This window comes from Lepidochelys kempii, chromosome 6 (genome assembly GCF_965140265.1).
Source record: "Lepidochelys kempii isolate rLepKem1 chromosome 6, rLepKem1.hap2, whole genome shotgun sequence".
NCBI classification, from domain to species: domain Eukaryota; kingdom Metazoa; phylum Chordata; order Testudines; family Cheloniidae; genus Lepidochelys; species Lepidochelys kempii.
In genome coordinates this window covers 88,998,798-89,024,450 of record NC_133261.1, presented here as the reverse complement: position 1 = coordinate 89,024,450, position 25,653 = coordinate 88,998,798, and the positions used below count along the sequence as shown (strand labels likewise).

Sequence of the window (25,653 nt, the reverse complement as noted above, 5' to 3'; positions counted from 1 at the left end):
CCCAGTCATTAGCGTGAATGACTGACATGAAACTAGCCCAGTGTGGGCCCTGATCCAAAGCTCACAGAAGACCACAGGAGTCTTTCCATTAATTTCAGTAGGTTTCAGATTAGCCCTTCTGTTTCTAAATTCCCCAGTCTCCACAAGTCTGACTGAAACCTAGTAAAATGTTAATGAATGGCCCTACAGTGATATATTTATTTTGCATCTATATCTATGATATAGGAATTGATGTCACTGATTAAAAAAGTAAAAAAATAAAAGATTATTCACTTCCTTGGAAACATTCATTATGCAAATACTAAGAGTAGAAATGACAAGAGATCTATTGATTAATAATGCAATAAAATAAAATAATTTAAAAAACTATATTAGAAAAGGTTGAAATGAAGGTTTAATGGGAAACAATAAAACAGCAAGTACTGTAATCTGAATATCTCTATTGTACCTTTTTATTCTTTGCCCTTACAACATCCAATTCTTTTAAAAGGAATGCAATATTCATCTCTTTATCTAGGTCTCCAGTCTCCTTCCAAGAAGTCATGAGGTCAGAGAGCATTCTACCTTGTTTTTCTGTAATACTATGATTTTTAAAAAAAGATTAAAAAAATTCATCAATCAATAGAATAGAAATTCTCTCATTCAGCAAGACATCCACTACCTGCATCTGAAGTTTACAAAACTATCACAGATTTAGGATTTATAAATTAGCCATAGAGCTGGACAATGCTATTTCTCACCTTTTAAACCTACAAGAGCAGCAGTATTTGAAATAATAAATGTATTAAAATGCTAGTATATAAAATAAACTAAGCTAAATAAGCTATGAAGTCTATAAATTGGAAATGCTTAAAGGAAGTAAAGATCAAAAATCCTGAGCTTAATCTGGAGTGATAATGTAAGGAAAATATTGGGGGATCAAATTTATGCTCAGGATAAAGTATGTATTCCAAGAGAATGGGTCACTCAACGAAAAGAAATGAAAATATTCAAAATATATTCAAAATATTCAAAATATTCAAAAGATATGAGACAAAGGAAAACATATTTTTGGAATTCTAGAAAATGATTTTATGTTATTCTGAATATTATATCAGACCACAGGATGTTCCCACTTTATACCACCCTATTCCAAGAGCATTTATTTAGTGATGGAAAGAAGAGAGATAAGGTAGAGTTGAAAAGGTTAATTTTTGGAATACAATGTGGTGAAATTTCCTGCTGAACCTTTATACTACCTATTTTGCTTCTAAGGTCTGATACCAGCTACTGTAGGGAGCTGATAACAAGGGGTGAAATCCTTTCCTGGTTAAAAACTGAATTGGGCACTCTTGCTATACCAATCAGACAAAAATTTAGGCTTCATTAACAGTATACCAATGTCTACAAAATATTGTCTTGTAGTCTACCTTTCTAGGACCCAACTCAAAGTAAGATTTAAAAAATTCCTTTTACTCTGTCACCTGTTATTTCCAGATAACTCAGATCTTAGCTCTAATGCAGAACCAATGTAGACATGTTCATGGATTAGGGGAGAAATTCATGGATTATAAGTAACAGGCACAGAAACCTTAAGTTTTATACAATATAACCTATTACCTTTGACATACCAACTCTGCAACTTTTTTTGTGCACGCTATCTTCAAATACAATACATTTCCCAAAAATAAATAGGAGAAAACCAAGGGTGATCTTTCCCAGACAGCTGAAGACCTAGCAAAATATTTTCAAATGTGGCTAAGTGTCTTTGGAGCCGAAATCCCATTTTCAAAAATTTACTTAGACACTACAGTCCCACTGACTTTCAATGAGACTTCCTAAATCAATGGCTCCTGATTGCCTAAGTCACTTTTGGAAATGGGATTCAGGCTCCAAAGTCATGAGGGTGCATTTGAAAATTTAACCCCTAGTAAATAAATCAGAGTTTCTCATAAGTACATACACACATGATTACATGAAGGAGCGTTTTACATTCTAATTATAATGAAAATGCAATATAGATTATCATGGGACTCAAAACAGGTCAAATAAAGAATGGAAAATAATATGGATAAGTCTACTAAAGGCCTTACAGAATATCTGCATTAAGACAATGATTAACATATACAGACCCCAGAAATTTTTATTATATATAAACATGAATAGATCAAGGATGAAACTATGGATCCTATCTCCAGCACACAAAGAAACAAATCTTGGATCCATAGAGCCATGGAGAGATCAGTTGCCCCCAGGAATGTGTTGAGAGGACTATTCATGGAATTCTAGGGTTACCGCAGTTGATTCATCACTTTCTATCAAAGACATCCATATTGAGTAGCATGTTAGCACAATTATGTCAAACAAGGGTAGCTTGCACTGAAGCAAGAGGGAAGCTGTGCAAGTGGTAGGACCAGTTATCAGTTCAACTGGACTCACCAACGTAAGAAGTTGGTATTATGAAGGTGAACACAAGAAGCGTTATTAACACTGGAAAAAGATAAGAGGGAATCTACATGGAAGGCAGAAAGATGTAAACACGTATCAACTTGCCCCTCCTTTCACCTTTGCTACTGACAATTTAGTCACTTGCCCAACTCACATCTAAGAGTTGCATTTGACCCTTTCACTTCTCTCCTCTCACACCCCAGTATTCACCACTTCTAAAACCATCCTTTCTTTTCAGTCCCCATTGCTAATACCCTGCCTCACACACCCTGCCTCTCTCTGACCTGAACTATAATACAACCACCTAATCCCCAGCCTCCCTGATCTTCCCATCTTCAATCTATCCACAATTCTGTAGCCACGTTATAATCTCTCTCTCACTCCACAGACCATTCCTCCCTCTCCCATAGCCCCCTAGATTCCTTCTGTGGGTGCTTTCTCCAAAGTGTTATAAATCCTCATCCTCACTTGTAAGGCTTTGCCTACATCTCACCTCCTATCTGCCTTTGCTCCCCCAACTCACACCAGGTGGTCTGCCCACTCCTCACCCATCATTGCTCCCTTGGTTACTCCTCTTCCTACACTTGTCTTAATTCCCATAAACTCAACTCACTCGTGAATGAAAGCCCCTTTTCCAGTGCACCCAACAACAGCCTCATTCTCTTCCTTCAAGCCCTCTCTCCAAGACCCATTTCTTTTGCCTTGGTTTTCGTAAGTGACCTACACGGCTGAGCTCTCTCTCCTGCTGCCCAGCCCAATACTCAATTGTAATTAGTGTCAGAACTTCATTTCATTAGTGTCAGAACTTCATTACCAGCAGGACAGTGGGGTGGGAGGAGGTATTGTTTCATATTCTCTGTGTATATATAAAGTCTGCTGCAGTTTCCACGGTATGCATCCGATGAAGTGAGCTGTAGCTCACGAAAGCTCAAATAAATTGGTTAGTCTCTAAGGTGCCACAAGTACTCCTTTTCTTTTTGAGAACTTCATTTGTGACATAAAGAGACTTTGTTTTAACCATTGCACCTCATTTTGCTACCCCTCCTTTTCTACAGTTAGCTTCATTTTCAATGTTTGTCTGATGCAGATTTTACCTTCTTTGGGGCAGTGACCATGCCTTGTTTAAATTTCAGTAGTGTTTTGTGCAGGTTTATTATAGCCCTAGGTAAATATTTATCAGCACCACAATAGCTTTGGATTAGTGCTAGAGGAGAAACAGCTGAAAGGAGTGGGAGACACACTGGATTCCAGGAGACATGGCCTAGGGGTGGGAGAGCATGGTGACCATTTTTATGAATCCAACACATAAACAGCCTTACACTCATTCCAAATTACACAGAAATGCTCCATATTTTTGGAATTTTCAAAGCCTAAGGGAGTTAGGCACCCAAACACCACTGAATTTTAATGCAACCTGGGCAGCTATCTCCCTTCATCGCCTTTGAAAATTTTACCCATAATAGTGAAATATTCTCAATCCAGGAAAAATATATAAAAGAAGCTTGTATTTACCTTGATTCTTCAGCAGTACAAGGGGCAATAACATGATCTAGACACACATTCTGGGTGCTAGCACTCTGAACACTGAGTGAGGTGGCTGTTGGCAAATCTGACAGCTTCATTGCTTCAACATTGCCTTGGATGACTAATTCATGTTGTGGTTGTAGGCTTCTTGAAGAACTTGGATAAAGCTGAAATTTCGGACAAAAGTCTTCTCTTTGCTGTTCCAGACTACAGATTTCTATTTGAAGATAAAAATTAACAAAAAGTTGTCCTTGAACTGCCTTTTAAATTGAAGGAACGCATACACTTAAAATAATTTATGAAGTTTTAAAACCCACCCACACTTTTCTTTGTAACAGAAGGAGGAAACATACCAATTTAGATCCACTGCTCCCTCATCATCCTACTGATGAAAGGAGAGGAGTGTATCCAAAGCACTGACTCAGGAGATCAGTCCATATTCAGGAGTTACTGATTTTTACTGGATATTTCACATGCAAGTCAAAAATTGCTCCCCATTTCCTGATTTCTCTTCCCTCTCAATTACTTATTAACAGGATAGATCATTGGTCCTGACAGATGACCTGCAATAGCCAGGGTAAGCCTGTATTACAGCGCGTTATGAGCCTGATTTTCATTTACACTGAGGCCTCTTGACTTCAAAGCTTATGTTAATTTTCCTCTTAGTTCCCAAAGCACCTGGCTCCACTCAGCTCTCCAGCTTCTATAGAAATATGATACTCCAGCATATGCTATGATAGTTTTGCCACCACAATTTGTGGAAGTCTGCTGGAATATGCAGCCAGTGCATGTCAGTGCATCATTCACCCAGAGAGTGTAATAATATTTGCAAATCTTCAGAAGCAGGTATACTCTGAGCTATCTGTTTTATGTAGATTAAATAGAGACTACTAAGAGTTCTATTTCTAAAACTTCTTGAGGAGGGTTTTTGTTTTGTGTCACTGTTTATTAAGATTACTTTTATTCTATACATACTGTACTTTGATCGGACTCATTATTTCCCCTCAAAACAGATACAAGAAAAAACTGTCTATGCCCTGTTACTGTTCTATGAATAGCCTTAAAATAGCCATTAAACAAACCCAGGATACTGTACTGCATATAAAACTGAGAAGCAGAGACTTTAATCCAAGAATACTCAAAGTAATTCCCTAAAATCTGTTGAAATTGTGGGACTCTTTCTTTCCTGAGGGAGGAATAGCAATGACACACAGTCACTTGCTGCAAACTCTGCCTCAGCACTGGGGTTGAAGCTTGCTCCCTCAGGTTAGGCTATCGCAGCACTATTACGGAACTTACGCAGGACAGGCAGGACTCCTGAATCAGGTATGCACTAGTGCTCATTGTCCCACGCACCCCTGGTTTCTGACTGGCCGTTCATTGAAACTGCTGCTGGATTTATGAGCTATTGGGGGAAAGTGGTTCAGCCTCTTTCTCCCTGCTACAATACATAGCAAAGGAAGACCTCGCTGTAATGAACAAGGCAGAGCAGAGACACTGAGTACAGATCTTGCCCCCACTAGGGTGTGGGACATTCTGGGTATATTCAGTCACTATTAGCTAGAGAACTAAGGTAATGGGAGTTTTTATTGCCTTTAAACCCTTGTTGTGGGGGGCGGGGTGGAATCCCTTTTGGTTGTGTAACCACTAAAGGGAGTTCTCCTTGAACTACCTTTAATTGCTTCCCTATCTACCAAAGTACACATTGACGAATCTTGTCTGCAAATGCATTGTCTCCTCCACTTCTCCCACTTTAGATACCCTTTGCTTTGCATACAAAGTAATACAAACCACCCCCCTGCACATTATAGGATGGGTGCTGCATTACTGAAATTCGTACTTGCTCTCAATAGTTTGGTTCAATCTCAGGTAATTATTTTCTTTCTGTATTCTAGCAGTAAACTCCATAACTAGTATTTATTTGAAGCACCTCAGGCAGGGATGGATTAGTGACTGCGATGAACTCTCCAACCACCACACACCTACTATTTATTATTTGTATTACCTTTGGGCCTCGAAGCCTTAGTCATGGATCAGGACTCCCTAGGAACTGTACAAACACAGGACAAAAAGATGGTTCCTGCCCTAAAATACTTATCATCCAAGTATATAACAAGCTAATCAGCCTTTGTAGTTACACTGGGACAGATCAAAATTTCAAGAGATCTCAGCTCTCATACTCCAGGGCATAAGGTGATCGATAGCAGAGGTTTTCCTTTTCCTATTTTTCACATCTGCAGCTTTTAAACCTCATCAATGGATGTACTGAGTTCTTGCAGGAGGGTGAGCTGAACTGTACTGTTTAGGGCACTAGTAGGGTGGTGCTCTCTGATTCCCAATCTAGGTGCGGTTAGGACTTGGAAATCTATGTCTCCTTTGAGTCATCAGCAAAGCCAGTCATCATTGCAATGGATTCAAATTTGCATGGGACATTTCAATTAGCTGGTCTTAGGGCCTGTAATTGATCCGGCTTATGGGACCTGGTCTTTCCTTGCTGGTTTTATAAGACAGAAAGGAAAGGTGGCAGCCTCCCCCTCTCAGAATTGGAAGGACTATCTGTCATGGGGCATTAAGGGTGAAGTTGTTGCTTGTTCAATAAAGCTGCATCCTTTCTTTGCCAAGGCACTACAACTATGTCATTGTCCTCATTTGAGCGCGTCTGGACCAGAGTGCTTTGAGGAAAATTTTGTAAATGCAGTCAGGTTTACTGTGTATTGTGACTTTTATCAATTTCAGAAATATTTTATTCACCAAATAAGCATGACCATTTGTCCTAGCTACAGAACCTAATCTAATCTAATGCAATTTGACTGTACATTATTGCACTTCTACTAATCAATATATTAAGTCTTATGGAAAAGACAACACTTCAGCTTGAAACTTGTAACTAACCCATTTTTAATAGATGCAAAAGAAACCAGTACCATGGCTGGGTAACTTAAGGATCAGAAAGGAATGAATCAGCATTTTTTGTCAAGGCCAACATATACACATATTACCTCTGAAACGTCTACCGAACGGAATGTCTGCAAGAGAACCAGATTGCTAAACAGCTCACCCCCTTCCTGAATAGAGGTCCTATATCCTGAAAAAGAGGGCAAAGCTCATATAAAAGGGTTTTACTTGAATAAACATGCAGTGAAACAAAATGACACTGAGGGAAGGAATCTACTTCCGTTGCTTGGTGTAGGTGGGGAGGGGCGGGGTTTGTTTGGGCTGTATGCAAGGATCTACATATGCGTGCTTTCTCCTCCCTCATTCCCATTGGGGTCATTACAAGCGCAGTATGTATGAGGTTGCAAAGTACCTTGGCAAAGAGCTTCTACTACTTTTTGATGTCCTCTACTCAGTTGACATGCCTCTTTCTCAGTACTGTTGTCCTTTATGTGTGTGCAAACCAGAAGTCTTCAAGATTCAGCCCAAATAAATTAGTGAGAAGATGGAGAAGGACTTGGGAAATTCAGTGCAAGTGGATAATGAAAGTAATTCCAACTTCTGTTTGGCAAAATTGTAACAGCTGGCTCAAGCATTTAATACAGAATATTGCTACAGGATCAACATCTCCCATTTTCAAAATAAAAGCCACAGGTTACCTCAGCCTAGGGGTTTTAGCATAGACTGGCCTAAGTTGATCATTTTATTGACCTAATAGTCATAGTATTGAGTGTCTAAACTTGGCATTTGTCTAGGAGCACCAGGCTATTATCCTGCAACTGTCCTTCATTGACACTCTCTTTTAATTTGGCCCTATTACGTATCTTCCTTGTATCGGGACTACTAAAAAAATATGCTTTTTACTAGGACTCCATACGAGGCCTAATAGCATCACCTGTGCAGAGTTCAGAGCAGCTCCATGGGGAGGCTGGGATCTGCAGCCACAGAAGTTTAGGGACATCTGGGGGCTCGTATCACACTCAATGTGTCACTTAATTGAATCCCTTCCCTTTCCTGTAACTCCACCTAGACTGACTTCCACAGATGACAGCCAGGCCCTTGAGAATTACATCAGAGAAAGTGCTGCGCAGGTGCAGTATATCCCAGTTCCCTCATCTGTCCCTAATTGTCAGCCCGGTAAAGACTGAACAGGCCACAAGGCCTGAAGACAGTCACCTGGTTCACAACTGGTGCTAGTCAGGGAGAAGAGACCCCTATTAGCTGAAGACTCTAAAATCCCCGGCAATTGACTGGGACAGGCGAGGGTCTCTTAAGGAATTCCTCCAAACACAATGCAAGGCAGATTTAGTGTGTTGTTTGTTTTCTTTTGAAAACACACACGTTTAAGAAGCTGTAGGTTGATGGCCTGTCATCTCTGCCCATGGAGGATTCAGTGCCACACCTAGGGTCTTTATTCAAGCATAGTTTTATTCTCCAAAAATACAATTTAGGCAAAACCTTGAAACAGATACAAGATTTTTCCTCTTTATCCCTCTTAGTCCATCTTGCTTCAGAGTTGACCATCGTCTCCCTCTTGTTGCTCCTCATTCCTCCTCAGAGCCATCTGCTTAGGAGTTGCCCTTCTCCAGGGCTTGTCAGAGGAGCCAGCTCCTCTACTAACTGAGCTCTATCTCACTCTTTTTAGATTCCTCATTCCTCTGACTCCTTCCCAGCTGGGTCAATAATTGAACAGGGTCATTTGATCTTTAGCCCATCAGGATCAGCTGGGAGGATCACAAGTGAGGCTGGCCCTGACTCCCCTGAAAGAGCTAGTCACTCTGTGACAGGGACCCATTAATAATAATACCACTTAGCTCTTCTATAGATAGCACTTTTCATCAGTAGAAATCAAAGCTCTTGCATTAAAGAAGGTCAGTCTCATCCCGATTTCCAGATGTGGTAACTGGGGCACAAATACAGGAAGTGAGACTTGCCCCAAGTCACCCACACGCCAGTGGCAGAAACGGGCATAGAACCCAGGTCTTTTGAATTCCACTCCAGTGCTCTGTCCACTACCTCATTTTTGGCCCTTCTCCTTGCCCCCTTCTATTCTGGTGACATTTAGAGATTACTCCCACAGTTTCTCTTTTCTTTTTCATTGGCTTCATTAGGACCTTAAGAGACACAACAAAATGGAGTCAAAGAATAATGATTTTTTTTTAAACAGTGAACATGGAATAATGGTTCCCTACCAAGAAATAAAGAGGAAATTCAAATAATTATAGTGGTATTCTTCCAAAACTCAGGATGGCCATAACTTTCATGAACATGCCAGATCACAATATGATCTGTCACAAAAAACCCAAGAGGCACGTTTACAAACTTTTTATAATTTTTAATGGTTTGTGTAAAAATAATTATCCTCTTAATTAAAATGAAATTGTAATTCTCAAACATATAACTTTTCAACTACCAAAACTGCTTTGACAGATAGTTGCATTAGTACAGCACTGCAGTTTAAGGGCTGAGGCTTTTCTGGTTTTGGTTTGCATTTTTAAGAGTCCAAAATGGTGATGAAATGGACAGAAATTTTTGTTAAAACAAGGAAGTTTTTTGCTAATAGTTCACAAAGCAAAACTTGTATAAGTTTTATTCTGAAATAAATGTCACTTTATTTCACATGATAAAAAAACTTTTAAAATAACTTTTGAAAAAGTCAGATGTCCTTTGTCTTCTAGAATATAGACAAAACTCAAAGTGTAATGGTTCATTTCTTTAAATCTTGATGGAATCTAAAGAGAATACTGAATTCATTCTCTGTAAGTAATTTAAAGAAGGACATCTGTGTTACTTAGAATGCTTCTTTATTTCACCTGTACTTGTTTGGAATCCCGGCAACATCCTTTAGAAAGAAAGAAATTGAGAGAGCTTAAGAACTGTTGGAGTTATTCTGGCAGAATGGCAATTTTTACAATTCTCCAAGGACACTGGTTATTTTAGCTATTATATTTTCTCTCTCTCTTTCTCTCTCATTATTAGCCTTTTACTATCTTTCTTTGCATCCAAAATGCTGAAGTAAATGGGAAGACTTAAATATTTACAAGATTGAGCACGTCTGGTATTCACTGCAGTTAATCATGATGCAAATATTAATAGGTAAATATGACATACTTCCTTTGGCATTCCATTCTCATTTTTCAATTAACATTTAAAAAAAATACTAGCATTTGAGAAGAAAAACGATTTTTGTTAGATTGGTTTCTCTCTTACTCTAAAAGCATTTTTAGATTCTGAACACATCAAAATAGCAGAATCTCTAGTCAGACACTAAGTGGGATTCACTGAAACACAATGTTAGTTCTAATGGATGGATGATTGTGTTTGGTCTTTTGAAACTTTGAAGTATAGGTAAGTCTTGATCACACAAATTAATAAATCCTAAAGCTGGAGTTAACAATAACCATTACACCCAAATTCTGCAGCTTAGCCCAGCCAATTTTTCAAAAGGTCAGGTTGTGAACTGGAGAAGATCAGGGAGGTCCACCGCATAGCTTTGTTGCCAGGCATCTCTCGTCTGGATTGTTGCAGGCATTTATTAGTATTCGTCAGCAGACTCAACAAAGCAAACAAGAAATTCAAGCACGAATAATAAAATGAAATGCTGCTATATAACCCTTTGTCATTCAGCAAATATGGGACTTTTTAGCTACATTGTTCCTAAACCTGGGTTACTACTTTAATTTTTCTCCACAGTGCTGACTGAATGAGTATGCATGTGTGTTAAATGCAGAGCTCCCTTAACAACTGCAGGACTGCCATTTAATCTGTTGGTAGATGGACCATTTCCTGTGGGAACTCTAGCTATGACTTCCAGATCCACCAAATAAATCTCAGATTAAGATTCCAAATGAAACCTGCCTTTGGCAGATAAAAAATGTCAAGATGGATATAAACAGTAAAATTATAAATTATCTAGGTGTTGCACGATGACTTTATGTGCGTTTTTTGTTTACACTTTCCCCGATATCACAACTATACAAGGCATTCATCAAATGTCACACTTTCATAATATTGGAGGCATCATTAAAACTGTTTGGCTAAGGACCTTGAAGTGTTTAAGCAGTAGCTCAAAAGTATATTTGTGCAAAGTAGAAGAATAAATTTACATATCAGCAGCAGCTCATAAGGGATGGGTAAATATTCTGTTTATCTCTCATTGTAATTCAGGTTAGTTTAAATACAGGGTTTCAGGATATCATTACAGCCTATATGGAGTTATTACATAATTTCCAAACACACTGACTGGCAGAGGTTTATTCATGCACCCTAGTATTTATGTTTTCTAGAACAACTGAAAACATAAATGGGATAAAGTAAATCTTCCCATCTCATTTTTCTGCTGTTATTGTGATACCAGAAAATTACAATTTATATATGACCAACTCAATTAGCTAAATCTTGATTATTCACAATTCCCTTTTATCTACAGCAGGGTCATTAAGTACACTGAAAATTATCTGTATTAACCAATATATTCAACGTTCCCCATCACATTTGAATAATTAAAGTTCTATTGTATTTAGAATTCTGAACAAAACAAAAACACACTACTCTTTAAATGATTTTTCCTTTAAAGATTTCTTTTAATTGTAGGTGTCCACCATAAAAAAAAGAAAGGAAAGGTCACTTTTGGCAATAAAATGCCAATAAAAATCATTCAGAGCAAATGGTCTATTAAAGATGCAGGTGAAATCTCTGACGCTAGTCTCCAATGCACTCCCCAGAGAACAAGGGCTGTTTTTTAATGAAATTTTTTGTTATGTCTTTTCTCATCTTACCTGTGCTAATGCAGGCCTGTTCTGGATTTAAGCTTCATACCAGTTGATAATAAAATACTAGCAATGAAGGTTTCTAAAGAAGGAAACAACCAATTCTTCTTGTACCTGTGATAGTTCTTCTAAAGCTGATTCTGAGGCATAGTATAAAAGATGGCTGTGGTAATAACTGCCACTACCCTGAGCGGACATTTAAAGTCTTTTTAAAGTTAGCGGTACCCCCAATTTTAAAGACTAAAATGATACAAAGTGAAATATTTTAAGGGGTTCATTGACCCAACCCTTTAACCAAGTAATAAATGCGTGGTACTTATAAAGCACTGAGTTTTCTAATCAGTGTATAATCACTAACAACAATCTTCACAATATTGCTCTGAGAATTAGGTAAATGTTGCAAAGCTTTAATTTTGTGTCTGGTGGAGAGCAGTTAGGGACACTCTTACAGCCCCCATGCTCCATCCAACACACTTGCAAACAGTTTCCAGTTTAGTGATTTAAAGTTTATGGGGTGGGGGATGAGTGGCTGGAGGGGGAGGGAAGATTGTTTTTGGAGGGCAGATCAGATAATATGTGAGTTCAGTCAGTCAGACAGTCATTTAGTGTGGCTAGAAGTCTAACAATCAAAGAGAACAAAACAACTTCCTCACAAAATTAAATTCACTTTCATTTTTAGATCTCTCAACCTTCAGATGTCTTCTCTCTTCCCAGGGTTCTTTTGGGGTGTCCTGTTCCACATTCCTCAACCTGAGATTTTTTTGTCTCCCTCCTTATGTCCACTGTTGCCCCGTTGTTTCTACCCCCTCCACCTGTGTTGTTTTGTCTTGCCCCTTGTGCCTCTTCTGCTTTTAACATCATGCTGCTTATCCTGCTCCCCCTGTGCTCACTCTTTGGAGGTCCCTTTATCTTGATGTAAGCACTAGGGTGGGTTTCCCATCTCTGAAGGCAGAATGAGAGGAGGAAACGGCTGCGGTTTCTCCTGCTGCAGCGTTCGAAGGGAGAAGATCTGAGCCAAGCATGTTGAGTGTGGTTCCACTCTGCCCCCACACATCAGCTGTACTCTTGGAATGAGGGGCATCAGTCACCACCTCCCCACAACAGCCGCAGCAGCACTGTGTGTTTCGGAGAAAGAAGAAGCATCACCTCAAGTCTGTACCCAGTCGACTCTTGAGCCAATTAGGGCATTGGCTGGAGGTGAGAAGCAGTTTTACAGCCGTGTCTTACCCCCAGAGCTTCGTTGAGTAAGTTAGAAGGCTAAAGTGCTAAGTGGCAGTGGAGCACAAGCTCATCATCCCTTACCACAGAGACTCCAGCCACACAGTTCCTGTAATTCCATGGCCAACTTAGAGCTTTGTGCTATCCTCATTTTACAGAGAGAGGGGAACAGACACAGATAAATTAAGAGACTAGATCAAGGTGACTCTGCAAGTCAATAGCAGATGTGGGATTGGATTCAGCAGTTCCTGGCTCCCAGACCCACACTCAGTCTATTGGACAATTTACATCTAATTATATATGTAACTAATGCAATGGGAGTTTCAGGAACACAAGGATAATAGCACAGACTTCCCTCAGTGGCTTAGTATTTCTTTTCAGCGTTGCATCAGGACTTACATTTCATTCCATTTAGAAAGAAAGAAATCATAGTAAAATCTTTATGCTACGAAATCACCGCAATCAGACAGAGCTCCTTACTAACATGGTCTATATCTTTCATGGAAATGGAGGGTTTTCTTTGTTTGCTTTTAATAAAAACGTCAACAACAAATGTGTCTTGGCTAACTTTTAATCCCATTTTACATCTACGTTCCAAATGTGTATAGCTGTACATATCAATTACAATGAATTTATCTGGGATTATTGATAACTAATGGAAGTAATCTGCAAGTGAAGTAAATGCAATACATACATGATATATATTTCTAAAGAGGTTTCATTTCTTAATACATTTTCAGTATGCTATAAAATGGAACAACATATTTATAAATATACTGAAATACATATCATAACTTTGCTGACATAAGGAAAAAGCGCCCGATTTTCAATGCTAGGTACCAAAATTTGCATGTACTTAAACAACATGTGTATAACTCACATGCATGTACAAATACATGAAGGAAATGCACAGACGTCACATATAAGAATGGCCATACTGGGTCAGACCAAAGGTCCATCCAGCCCAGTATGCTGTCTATCAACAGTGGCCAATGCCAGGTGCCCCAGAGGGAGTGAACCTAACAAGTAAAGATCAAGTGATCTCTCTTCTGCCATCCATCTCCACCCTCTGACAAACAGAGGCTAGGGACACCATTCCTTACCCATTCTGGCTAACAGCCATTCATGGACTTAACCTCCATGAATTTATCCAGTTCTCTTTTAAACCCTGTTATAGCCCTAGCCTTCACAACCTCCTCAGGCAAGGAGTTCCACAGGTTGACTGTGCGCTGAGTGAACAAGAACTTCCTTTTTGTTTTAAACCTGATGCCCATTAATTTCATTTGGTGGCCCCTTATTCTTATATTATGGGAACAAGTAAATAACTTTTCCTTATTCACTTTCTCCACATCACTCATGATTTTATATACCTCTATCATATCCCCTCTTAGTCTCCTCTTTTCCAAGCTGAAAAGTCCTAGCATCTTTAATCTCTCTTCATATGGGACCAGTTCCAAACCCCTAATAATTTTAGTTGCCCTTTTCTGAACCTTTTCTAATGCCAGTTTATCTTTATTGAGATGATATGTGCACACACAAAGCAGCTGTACATGAACACTAAGTATTTAAATGCATAAACCAGGCACACACAAATATATCTGAAGAACTGTATGTATCTAACTATGATAATCTGGCCCACATGTCTATTACTTCCCTCCACCCCTCTTCTGTTTTTCCTGGGGGTGAGGGGGGAAATTCTTGAACATGATAGTAAATTAGAATGAGCATAGCACACAGTAAATTCTATGGCAATTTCCACATGCTGCTATGCCAATGCAACTCAAATCCAACCTACATCATCACAACCTGATTAAATTGTGGGCCTCTCAACAGTCAGTGACATGCATGCTAAATTTGGTACAAATTAAAGTGCTTTTGATGAAGCAGACAAATGTCCTCTAAGGACTAAGATGAAATCAGTGTATTCATTTTAATTGTCACCACACTAGAATTTGACACCCGATCTTTTGAAACACTGGTTCATTAGCTCACTATACCAACATGTAAAATGAGAGGGAACTATATTACTGATCTTATTCTGTGATACTTATATAACTATAGTTGAAGGTGTTAATTAAAAACTCCTATTTTCAGAACTTATACACTGTGTGCTCATAACTCCTTCTCCAGAAAGAAACTGGGTATGCAAGATTCCATCTGGGATCATAATTTGTTTTAAAATAAAGTTTTAAATACAAATAATCAGAATGTGAGTTATAGAAAACAGCGGTGAAAACTTTGGATACTTTTTGGCCACTCTCACAAATAAAATAAATGAGGGAGTTATTATTTATTTTACAGTAGCACCTATACATCCAAATCAGGGATCAGGCCCTCATTATGCTGAAAATTCTTTTAATTTTCATGCACACTTACTAAAAGACAATTCCTTCTCCTAAGAAGTTTAAACTCCAGGGTTGTTTGATAACACAATGCTGGTAACTCGACTCTCATACTAATTTTTTTTTTTTTTTTTACTGTGTAAGCATATGGGGCAAAAGAAGTTGTTGGTCTGGTGACTCTTTGTATCTTTGAAATTCAGTTATTCCAATAATAAAATGTAATCTTTTTTAAAAAAATCCAAATTAAAAAACAAAAGCAAAAACCACAAGCTTTGTAAGTCTTTGGCCCGTTAAGTGAACAAATCACTTTGCCACTTTTAAAAGCAACAAAAAAGGGACAAATTAAGTTACATACTTTTACAAAGTTAGTAATTCTAGATGCACAGCAATCAGATTATCATGATCATTTTCTCCAGTTTGGAGTCAGTGATAGAATATCTCTTGTCATTTTTGGTTAAGAAATCAAAAACTACCTTACATATCCAAGAAGGGTTATCTCCCTCCTTTCCTTAAACCAAATAAATTCACACACAAAAACACAACATAGACAAAAAGATCACAACTGCAAAAAGTATAAGAAATGTGAACATATTTATAGTTAACAATGAAACATCCCCGAACCCTTCAAGCACACCTTTCAAATATAGCTCTTCACATGGGACATCACTCAATTCAAACACAAATTTACCTCCAAGTAAATTTACCTGCCGTTTTTCCAAATCCTGCTATTTCCTGTGAATTGGTATAAAAATGTTGAATCTTGAAGTTTAGGTCACAGAAACCTATATACCTAAAAGGAGCCAATGCCGTTCCAAGCCTCCTCATGTGCTTTTATTTATTTATATTTGTGTGTTCTCCATATTTTGGTGCTTTGCCACACATTTAGGCCATCACCAGATAAAAGTTTTACATCCCAATTTACAACTTCTTTTAATTTTCATGCAAACTTTATACATACATTTGTAAGATTAAATTTCTTTTTAGAATAGACTATAGTCCTATGCTTTCGGGCTTGGAATCTGAGCATTCATCTGGAAATTAAACAGTTTTCACTGGCCAGCTGCCAATGATCCTAAACCATTCCATCTAAGAATACTTGAGAGAAATATGTGAGAAACCACTATCCCCCTATTAAAAACGAGGTCCTGTGGACATAAACAGTAAATTTAAATTAGACCCAAGACCAAAACGGTAATCCTTACACACAGACTAGTTTTTAACCCTGTCTAATACTTATGAACAGAGGCAAAAGCATGTCTTCAATTCATGAAGACATTTATAATCCAAACAGTCTGGAAGTTTCAAAGACCAACTGAATTCCAAAACAAAATTTAAAATACAGTGTCCTGCTTAAACTGCTCTCTCAAATGTTTTATTTGCTGGAATACATAAACAAATTGCCCAATGTACCATGTAATTATTAAAACTGCCATTTCTCCAGAGGTAATAACTTATCTTTCCAATCTCTTTGTTTGGTTGAGTTTCTTCTAACCACATGAATTTAACCTCAGCCATGCCTAATGGTATTTGCTTATGCTGTAAAACAGGTTCTGAATCAGAAATAGTCATTAGGAGCTATTTCTAGAAGCAACCTATGTGGAGGGGAATATTGGAGGCAGTATAGTATCCAATGCAGGAAGGAAAAACAGCTAAGAGGAGAGCATGGAGGATTGAGGTACACAAACAATGGCAAGTTACTACTTTAATTATCCAGGTAGAACACCTGAAGTCGTTTTGGATGTAGTGGGTCATCCAAAAAAAATCAGATGTTCACCTTGGTTACATAAAAGGCCTTTACCTGTTACCAATATGGCAACCAGGCCAATTACTCCAATAAAGTATCTAGACTCTTAGTACTGGAAAACAGTTTCAGGGAGTTATTTGTTTGAAATAATATTTTTCAATTTAAACCAAAGTGATGACAAGGAGCTCTGTATGTCCAACTGATCTCCGTAAATCACAACATAAAAACTATGAACACTGTTCATAGTAAGTACCTCTTTCTTAACTTTCCTATGGATACAAGTAAATAAGAATCATACGATTTGTAAATTACTAATTACAACTTAATTCTATGTTATGCTATACATGCTTTCATCTTCAATATTTCATAAAGTTAGATAATATCTTTTATTGGACCCACAAATACATAAACATTTGCATGAAATAATGTCCTTTCCTAAGCAATATAAAACTTTGAAATCCTTTAATCAGAAGTGATATTTCAAATAAATGGAACTCATTAAATAGCCAGCAGTTTTTTTAAAGATTCTGTAAGCTATGAAATTAATACCATTTCTTGAAATTTGACAGGAAATGTTTAATGCACAGTAAATTTACGGTACTCATTGTTAGCTACTTTGGAACAGTTAACCTTTTGAACCTTTCTTAGGGTATGCTGACCCCTAAAGGTCTAAAGGTACTACATTTGAATTAGCTACATAAAATTGAAAATATAGTATAGTGAAAGACCAGTTCTCCAATTTTCCACTTAGCTACTGCACTGAGAATATCTCATAAGTTTTTGGTTCCGAAATATTTTTCAGCTACCTCAGCAGGCATTCTTCATAATGGGGATTAAAATATGCCTGTAGATTGTTTTTACATACAGTATCACTCCTAGAAAATTAGGAATCTCCAAACCAGTAAGAAGCAAATCCCCTCCCCCAAAAGAAAAAGAATGCTTTCTCTGCCTTGCCTTGCAAATGCAAGACTGGTTTTATGGCATATTTGAAATTTATTCTCTTTGGAGAAACAGTGGGTAGGTGAAAATTTGGGTCACAGACACATGAGGTGCCACTAGGGTTTGCCATAGCAGAGGTCTTTGTGGTTGAGGCCATTAGCGGCCTGATTCGTCTCTGCCCCACTCTTCCTAACCTATCTCTATGCCCACAGTAATGGTCATTTGCCTGTGAGCTCCTCTCTTTCATGAGACACTTGGGCTCTTCCTCCCACATCCTTTCCTTTCTTCAGGATATATGGGCCACTCATGACTTACCATCTCTCCATTAGACCCTTTAGGCATTCTGTTCCTACGAAGAATCTAGCTCATTCATGTGATACCACCTTAGACACTTAATTCTCATGCAGTTCCCCCATGAGATAACCCTCTGCCCCAGAGCTCTCTATGTCACCACTGAGAACTCCCTTTGATTCTTTCCAATATAAGATGACTCTTCCCTTTCCCAATCAGGAGGCTAAAGATATGTCTACACTGCGGCGGGAAGGTGTGATTCCCAGCACAGGTAGACTTGCACTACCTCAGCTAGAACTAACCTGCTAGAAATAGCAGTGGGGACGTTGAGGCAATGGCAGTGGCTTGTGATAGCCCCCGGAGTCCAAGACCGTCCGACCCCTTGCGTCCAAGCTTGGTCGGTGAGCCCAAGCCCCTGCCAGTGCAGCCACATCCACCCTGACATTTTTAGCATGCTAACTGAAGCTGAACTAGTGCAAGTCTGGCTACCTGTGCTGGGACTCACACCTCACAGCTGCAGTGTAGACATGTTCTAAGAGCCCCAACTCCTAACAAGGTGCCAAGTGCCCTCAAAGCCCCATTGAAGTCAACAGGGGAGACACTGCACATTGTTGGATCAAATGCTACACTGTCATGTGATTTGAACTAAGGTAATATTAAGAATTTTTTAAATATTAATAACAACATTTTGATTCCCACCACAATGAGGGTCTGAATAACAGAAAAAATACCATGACTCTTAATTTTAAGATAAACTTTTTTTTATTAAATTCGTGAAAGAACTAAGTTAGAAAGTAATGGCATTTTGAGGGCAAGGACTGTCTTTTTGTTCTGTGTTTGCACAGTGCCTAGCACAATGAGGTCCCAGTCCGTGCCTAGGACTCCTTAGCACTACAGTAATACACATAAGTAATAATAATACTGAATATCACAACTGAGAGTTTAACTGAAGTCCCTTAACATTGCAAAATACCAAAAAGCTACAGTAATCTACAAAAAACTACACTGGTTGAAGATTTACACATTTTGTCTTTCATGGAAGTTTTACAATTCTATTTTAAAAGACATAATCTTGCAGCTGCTTTTCTTTCACCCCAAATGTTTCCAAGAGGCAGAGCAAAATGATTGTGGAAAAAAAAGTCACTTCAATATATCAGCAAGAACAAATACATTCCAGTCAGTACCTAGCACTGGTACATCACCTGGGGTTACGCATTAACACCTTAAAAGTCCTTACCTTTTGACCAGTCCTCCATTTGTACTTCTGAACTTGTTTGATCTGGCACTCACTCTGGTTTTTGCTCCAAGATTGTAGAGCTAAAATAAAGCCAACTCTAGATAAATAAACTTGAAACAATATATTAGAACACACCTATGCCTACCCTTTATTTGACAGAGAATTTACAAGACAAATGATTTTTAAAATATTTATAGTAGGACAATAAACTCTGTGTATTTTAACAGTTAATGCTAAGCTATGCTTCTCAGTAAAAGATTTTTTTCTTCACACATTTAGTTTATAAAATGGTTTATTCAGCTTTCTGCTGAGTTTAATGCCTTTGTTGAAGTATTTATTAGTTTGCCTCCTTGTTCAAGTCCTGATCTTGCAAACACATGCTACCAAATGCAGCATTTACTACAGCAAGTAGTTCCATTGAAGGCAAAGGCATTGTTCACCACTGTGGCAAGTGCTACTCGTGCTAGTAAGTACTTGCGGAATTGAGTCCTTGAGCTGTTTATAATGTGCTTGCGTTTGTGAATTTCATGAGAAACACACAAAATAACCATGAACATTTTCAACTTGTACTTTAAGCTTATATTTAAGAAGACAATTCAAACCTCTATAATAAAAAAAACTGCACTGTATATATACTGTTCCATATTATATACTGTAATATAAAACAAAACTTTTCAACTAGTCATGACAATATTTAATTACGGTTAATGGTAAATTTACTGTATTGATAAGACCTTTTACTTCTTTAGATTTTCATGAACTATTTAATATGATGGATTTTAAAGACTCTCTCTATAAAATATTTTATTTCATTTTTACATACAACATATTATCTTATGATACTTTGTCTAAACACTTTACCGTACACTTTATTTATGAGCTTTGCTTTTTGTTTACCATCTAAGTTTACCATAAACTTTTTAAATTATCTATAGCAACAGCAATTTTTTACCCTTCAAGTACAGGTGTTGGTGAAACACCCAAAAATAAATACTATATTGTATTCTGCATTTGTCTAAAAATACAGTGTGAAGAGGTAATGTATGGGCTAATGAAAATGCACAGAGAATTACCATCTCTGCAAATAAATCTGATGTAGGGTGAAAAACCTTAAAAGTGAATGTATAAAATCCAGTAAATGATACCAAGATAAAGGTTTCTCTTTCCTCCTCCCCACTTACTAGTGAAGAAGGGGAGGGGGAGGGGGAGGAGAGTTTTCCTTCTATGCTACATCAAAAACTGAAGGGTCTGTCATTTTTCATTTGAGATTATAAAAAATTAATTCTGAAGACAACTGATAAGACTTTATTTATTGAGACTAACATTTACAGTAAACACTCAAGAATTAGTAGTATCTCTAGCTCATATTTGTCCTAAGTCTAAGTGTACACGATGAAAGCAGTGCAAGTGTTTATTTGATGTGCTTGCTTCTTAAGAGTGAAAGAAAAGATAACTTTACCGCATACCTAGAACAGTGAGTGCCTTACAAAAGTCCTCAAATGAAGCTGTAAGCTTCTTCTTTTTAGATTCTGTATAACTGTTGATTTGGAGTTGGCAACCTTTTTCTAAGTTCCTCATTTACTTTTGGATTAGCTGAAAATATAGAAGGTTATTAATATCAAAGAAATATGTTTCAGTCAGTGAAGCCATTTCCCTACATATTGCACAAAAAGATTCATAATAATTGCAGTCTTTTAATAAGATATTCATATAGCAAGACATGAAGAAAATACAGTCTTTAATAACCTCCAGAGTATTTTAAAACATGTCTTAGAGCCTTAATGCGCCTAGTAATATACTATTTAAAACCATAATTTTATCCCTGTACAATATACAGTCATTCTTCCTCGTGATTTACCCAGCTAATGAATGCCAGCAATTAGTAAAATGTAATCCCATTGCACAATCATTTTAATGCTTTTAGCACTCAGAAAAGTAAACATCAAATTAATACTGCTCAAGCCATATCAGATCCTAGCTGGAAGCAAGCAATTATAGTTCAGCTCCTCAGGTGTAATTAAATGATTGGAATGATTTAGTTCCATAAATGCAAGTTAATTCATAAGCAAGCAACAAATATACTGGGAGTAATTACAAGAAACATTGACAGTCTAAGCAGGGCATGTTCTTTTATGTACCTGTTGTAGGAAAAGGCTGCCCTCTCCTGGAGATAATAGTGAATAATAAATCTACTGAATAATCAATTCCATAACTTGGAGAATGGCATAACTTTTAGAGGTTGTAGCTTCTCTCATATGATACACAAATACCCATAATTAATTAATAGAAACTGTTTTGTTTTACATAGAGAGAAAGTCAACTATGGTGATCAAATTATGTTGGGTAACTTACTGGTAAAAGTCAACTAATACGATTTTTCCAGGCAGTTGGTTTTTTTATTTGTTTTTTTCCCTCTGTTATCAACAAAATATTACTTTTCAAAATATCTCATTATTCAATTTTGCTAAGTATGTGTCCAGGCTTATTCTTAAAAAAATCCACCATAAAACGTAGCTTATACACAATATTTGCAAGCAAGACAATATATGTTTCCATAGGGTACTCTAAGTGACATTGAGTAACAAAACTAACTACAATGCTACCATTCTGACAGCACTGAGTAACTCATACAAATCAACAAGAAGTTGGGCATGGTCATAAAAGTTTCTTTGTGAATGAATCACTAAAGAATTGCAATACAGTGTTCTACTTAAATTCCTTTTTGAAATGAAATGAAAGTTTTGTAACTGATCTACTACCGCAGGCATCACTGAGTGCTTTTATTAAGGAAACAGTCTTCTGGTTAACCTAATTAAAGTGATAATCAAAATAAATCAAAATTTAAGAAATAGTGGAAGAATATACAGGAAACAGGGTGTTAAACTTAGAAGCGAAGGGTAAGAGAAGGGTTGGAAGGGGCAAAACTAGATGGATGGATGTCACACAAAAGAATTTGATTAGCTCCAGAGTTTCCAAGGAACTGCTGCAAGACAGACTGGAATGAAGAAGAAGGACTCAAAGAGCATCGATTCCATATAGATGGGTCTAAGGCGAGAAGAAGGTGACAGTATACCACTGGGGAAAAGGTTAAATCAAATTCTAAAAATGGTAAGAGGAAATTAAGGCCACAAAACAACATATTTCAATGACACAATTCAAGATTGATTTAAAATGCTCTTTCCTTATTCACAATCCTTCAATTCAAGGTGGTATCAATTATACATATCCTGTTTTGATATAATCATGACATCCTATTACAGCTTCCGTCCTGTACACATCAGCAACTAACCAGGACATTAAGCAAGGAAAATTATAAACTGACTGTAACTGTGGCATGCCACATCCAATAACTGCAAAAACAAAGCTTTGCAAATTTAAGTGAAAAGTTACTTATGTACCTGAGTATAAATTTATTAATAACGTCCCAGTTTTTAAACGAATTCCAGCCCTAACCTGTCTTTACATATTGCTTTCTAGTAAAGTGTACAGAGAATATGTAAACAGTATTTGCAAATGTCCTGTATATGGTCTTTTCCACAAACACTAAACTTACAAAAAGTACATTCAAAAACATGATTACTGCTCTTTAAGACATTGAATAGTTCCTTACTAATAAGATTTCTTGCTAGCAAAATAAGTCTCTGTTATTGATCTTTACACACTTAAAAGCAAGCAGAGGCCATGGACAAATATCTGCAGACACTATACTCATTGTCGAGATGAAATAAATCAAATTCTTTTAAGAAGTCACATTTCCAAGTTTAAAATGTACAGCACACTTGCTTTGCCCTTTGATGTCACAGTCTTATTTTTCTATTCAAATCTTGTACACTGTAAGTTAATTGCTTTTGGAAACTACTTATTATTCATGTAAAAATTAATGTGCCAATGTGTTTAAATCCTTTTAAATGACCATTCATGCATCTTTCTTCTTTAAGTACCGATGAAATCTGTCAGAGATATCAATGCAAGATGGTCTTAAAGAAAGTTCTAATAAAGATTCTTTTCTGCTAACATAAGATTTTCATTTTTGCCAACTTTACTTAAATTCCATTAATTTTTTAAGCTGCTTTTAATAAATTCACCAAGTAAAATTTTTTAGGCCCCATAGTCTGTCATTTGTGTTCCAGCTGACTTTATGAATATTAATAACAGTGTTATCCTGATTAAATAGGCTTCATATGAAATCCCTGTGAATCCTATAGCTCAGACATCTCATTTTTCCAACTCTTTATGAATTTGGATTCAGATATTAAACTGGAAAAAAATCTTAAAAAACAGATTTAATGGTACATTTGTGTATTCTTAAGCAAAAATTAGATGATCTAATGATTCAAATAATTAAAACCGATAGCCTGAAATCATAATATGTGGACCTTTCTGTAAACATGCAACATATTTTAACTCTAATGAAAACTTCAACACTTTCCAGAACAAAGGATTAAGGATCTATTATAAAATACTAATGTCTGTCCTTACACTCACCTTAAACAACAGATGATATAGTCTTAACTCATGTATATGAGTTTTAGAGTTGCAAAAAGAATTCCTAAAGTTTCCCTAAAGGAAAATAACTATTGATGGATCTTTGGTTATGTACATTTAAATACCAAATACATGCACACAGTGCATTTATTACAGTTTAAGTATAATGATTTCAATCTTTTAATACATATAAAACCATACTCAGACACCCAAATTAAACAACATTAACATTTATCTGGTGTACTTCTGTTCTCATTCAAAAATGGCCTAAGTTTTCTAACAGGGTCACGCCAAAGTACACACATGCTCTCAACTAACAAATCCTTAGCTACATGCATGGGCAACTCTGATTTATGTACATGCACTAGAGGTTCTGTACAGCTTTGTCAGACATCAGATTGAAAAATTGGGACAAACTGTCCTGTGTTATAGCCAGAACAAAAAGTTACTTTATTTTCATCATGCAATATGAAATAGAAGCATCACTTACCTCATTCAGTTAGGGCCCAATCCTGCAAAGGGACCCCTTCAATCTTTAGCCCTAGGTATAAACGTTTGCTTAGATGGATTCCATTGCAAGAACAGGGCCTTAACTATTAGATTTACTAATCACCAAGATTATTTAATTCACTCATTATCAGAAGAAGTTATATGTTAGAATATTTTAAAATGTTTAAACTTTCAGAGTAAATAATTTCTGAGGATGATTTGTTTTTAGACTTCAGTCACTTTCTACAACGTATGAACAAATTAATTTTCCAGCTAATGAGGATTTTCTACAGCCTGTATGCATATCTCTGTCCTTCACTATAGTATGAATTTTTATTGGTTTGGTGCCCACAACATGCTAGGTGCTTTGCAGACTTATTAAATTGAGCTGGTTCCTTATCTGTTTTCCCTACTGTCTGAACTAGCAGAGTACTCTTTTATTTCACTTAGTAGAGATATATGTTTTTGGCAGTATCAGTATAAGGTTAGGCCTGGTCTCTTCGTGTACCGTTACATGATTATATCATTACATATTGGGCTCTGAGCTCTTAGAATGTACATTGGTGAACCACCGATACCCTGCAAAGCACTGTTTTGAGTGAAGGTTGGTATGTGAAGAGGTGTGATCTACTGATTTCTGCACAGTTGTTCTACTCTCCTGTGCTAGAAGGAATACAGTCAAATTCATTTAGGATGTGTGGGCTGACCAAGCAATTTGACAAAACCCATTTACCTAAACCAAACTGACTACTTATGAGAGACGCATGCCAGGGGTTCTTAAAACCTTAGATGTAAACAAGGTCTTACGAGAGTGTGTCTCATGGACACCTCTTCTGTCATTCAGAACTGCATAGCACGCCAGGGCAACCACAGCAATCATTTATATAAAAAATATTCGGAAAGCCTTTAATTTATCTATAACTACCTTGACAGTGATATAGCCATGTTAACAAAGGAGGAGCTGGCGGCAGCACCTTGTGACCAGCCAGGTCTCCACACACCCATAGCAAGTGATCCATAGACCACGCTTTGGATACGGATACCACAGATTTGTGCTATTGCTTAAGATTAAAAAAAAAATCCACAACAAATAATTTTCTTTGAACATTTTCTGTACCAGATTCTGCTTCTCTTTTTGAAGTGTATTAAGACCATTCTTGTTACTGCTGTTCATATGGCAGTAACATCCAAACACCCAATCAGGATCAGGGCCCCACTGTGCAAGGCACTGTACAAACCCACAATAAAACATGG

At 37.2% G+C, this 25,653-nt stretch overlaps 1 protein-coding gene across 10 annotated transcripts in view; it reads right to left on the bottom strand.

Annotated features, from left to right (window-relative positions):
* Nucleotides 1–25,653, bottom strand: part of MIPOL1 (mirror-image polydactyly 1) — a 288,733-nt gene that overhangs the window by 208,171 nt on the left and 54,909 nt on the right. For 8 of the 10 annotated variants that reach the window (XM_073349059.1, XM_073349064.1, XM_073349058.1 and 5 more), the window contains 4 exons: nt 20,892–21,018; nt 19,426–19,505; nt 3,940–4,168; nt 449–581 (listed from right to left, as the gene is read on the bottom strand). In XM_073349059.1, coding sequence (XP_073205160.1) covers nt 449–581; nt 3,940–4,168; nt 19,426–19,444 — 381 coding nt within the window. In that variant the 5' untranslated portion in view covers nt 19,445–19,505; nt 20,892–21,018. Of the gene's footprint in view, nt 1–448; nt 582–3,939; nt 4,169–6,950; nt 7,037–19,425; nt 19,509–20,891; nt 21,019–24,400; nt 24,452–25,653 lie in introns of those variants that run through there. The other 2 variants (XM_073349060.1, XM_073349068.1) reach the window with 2 other exon arrangements.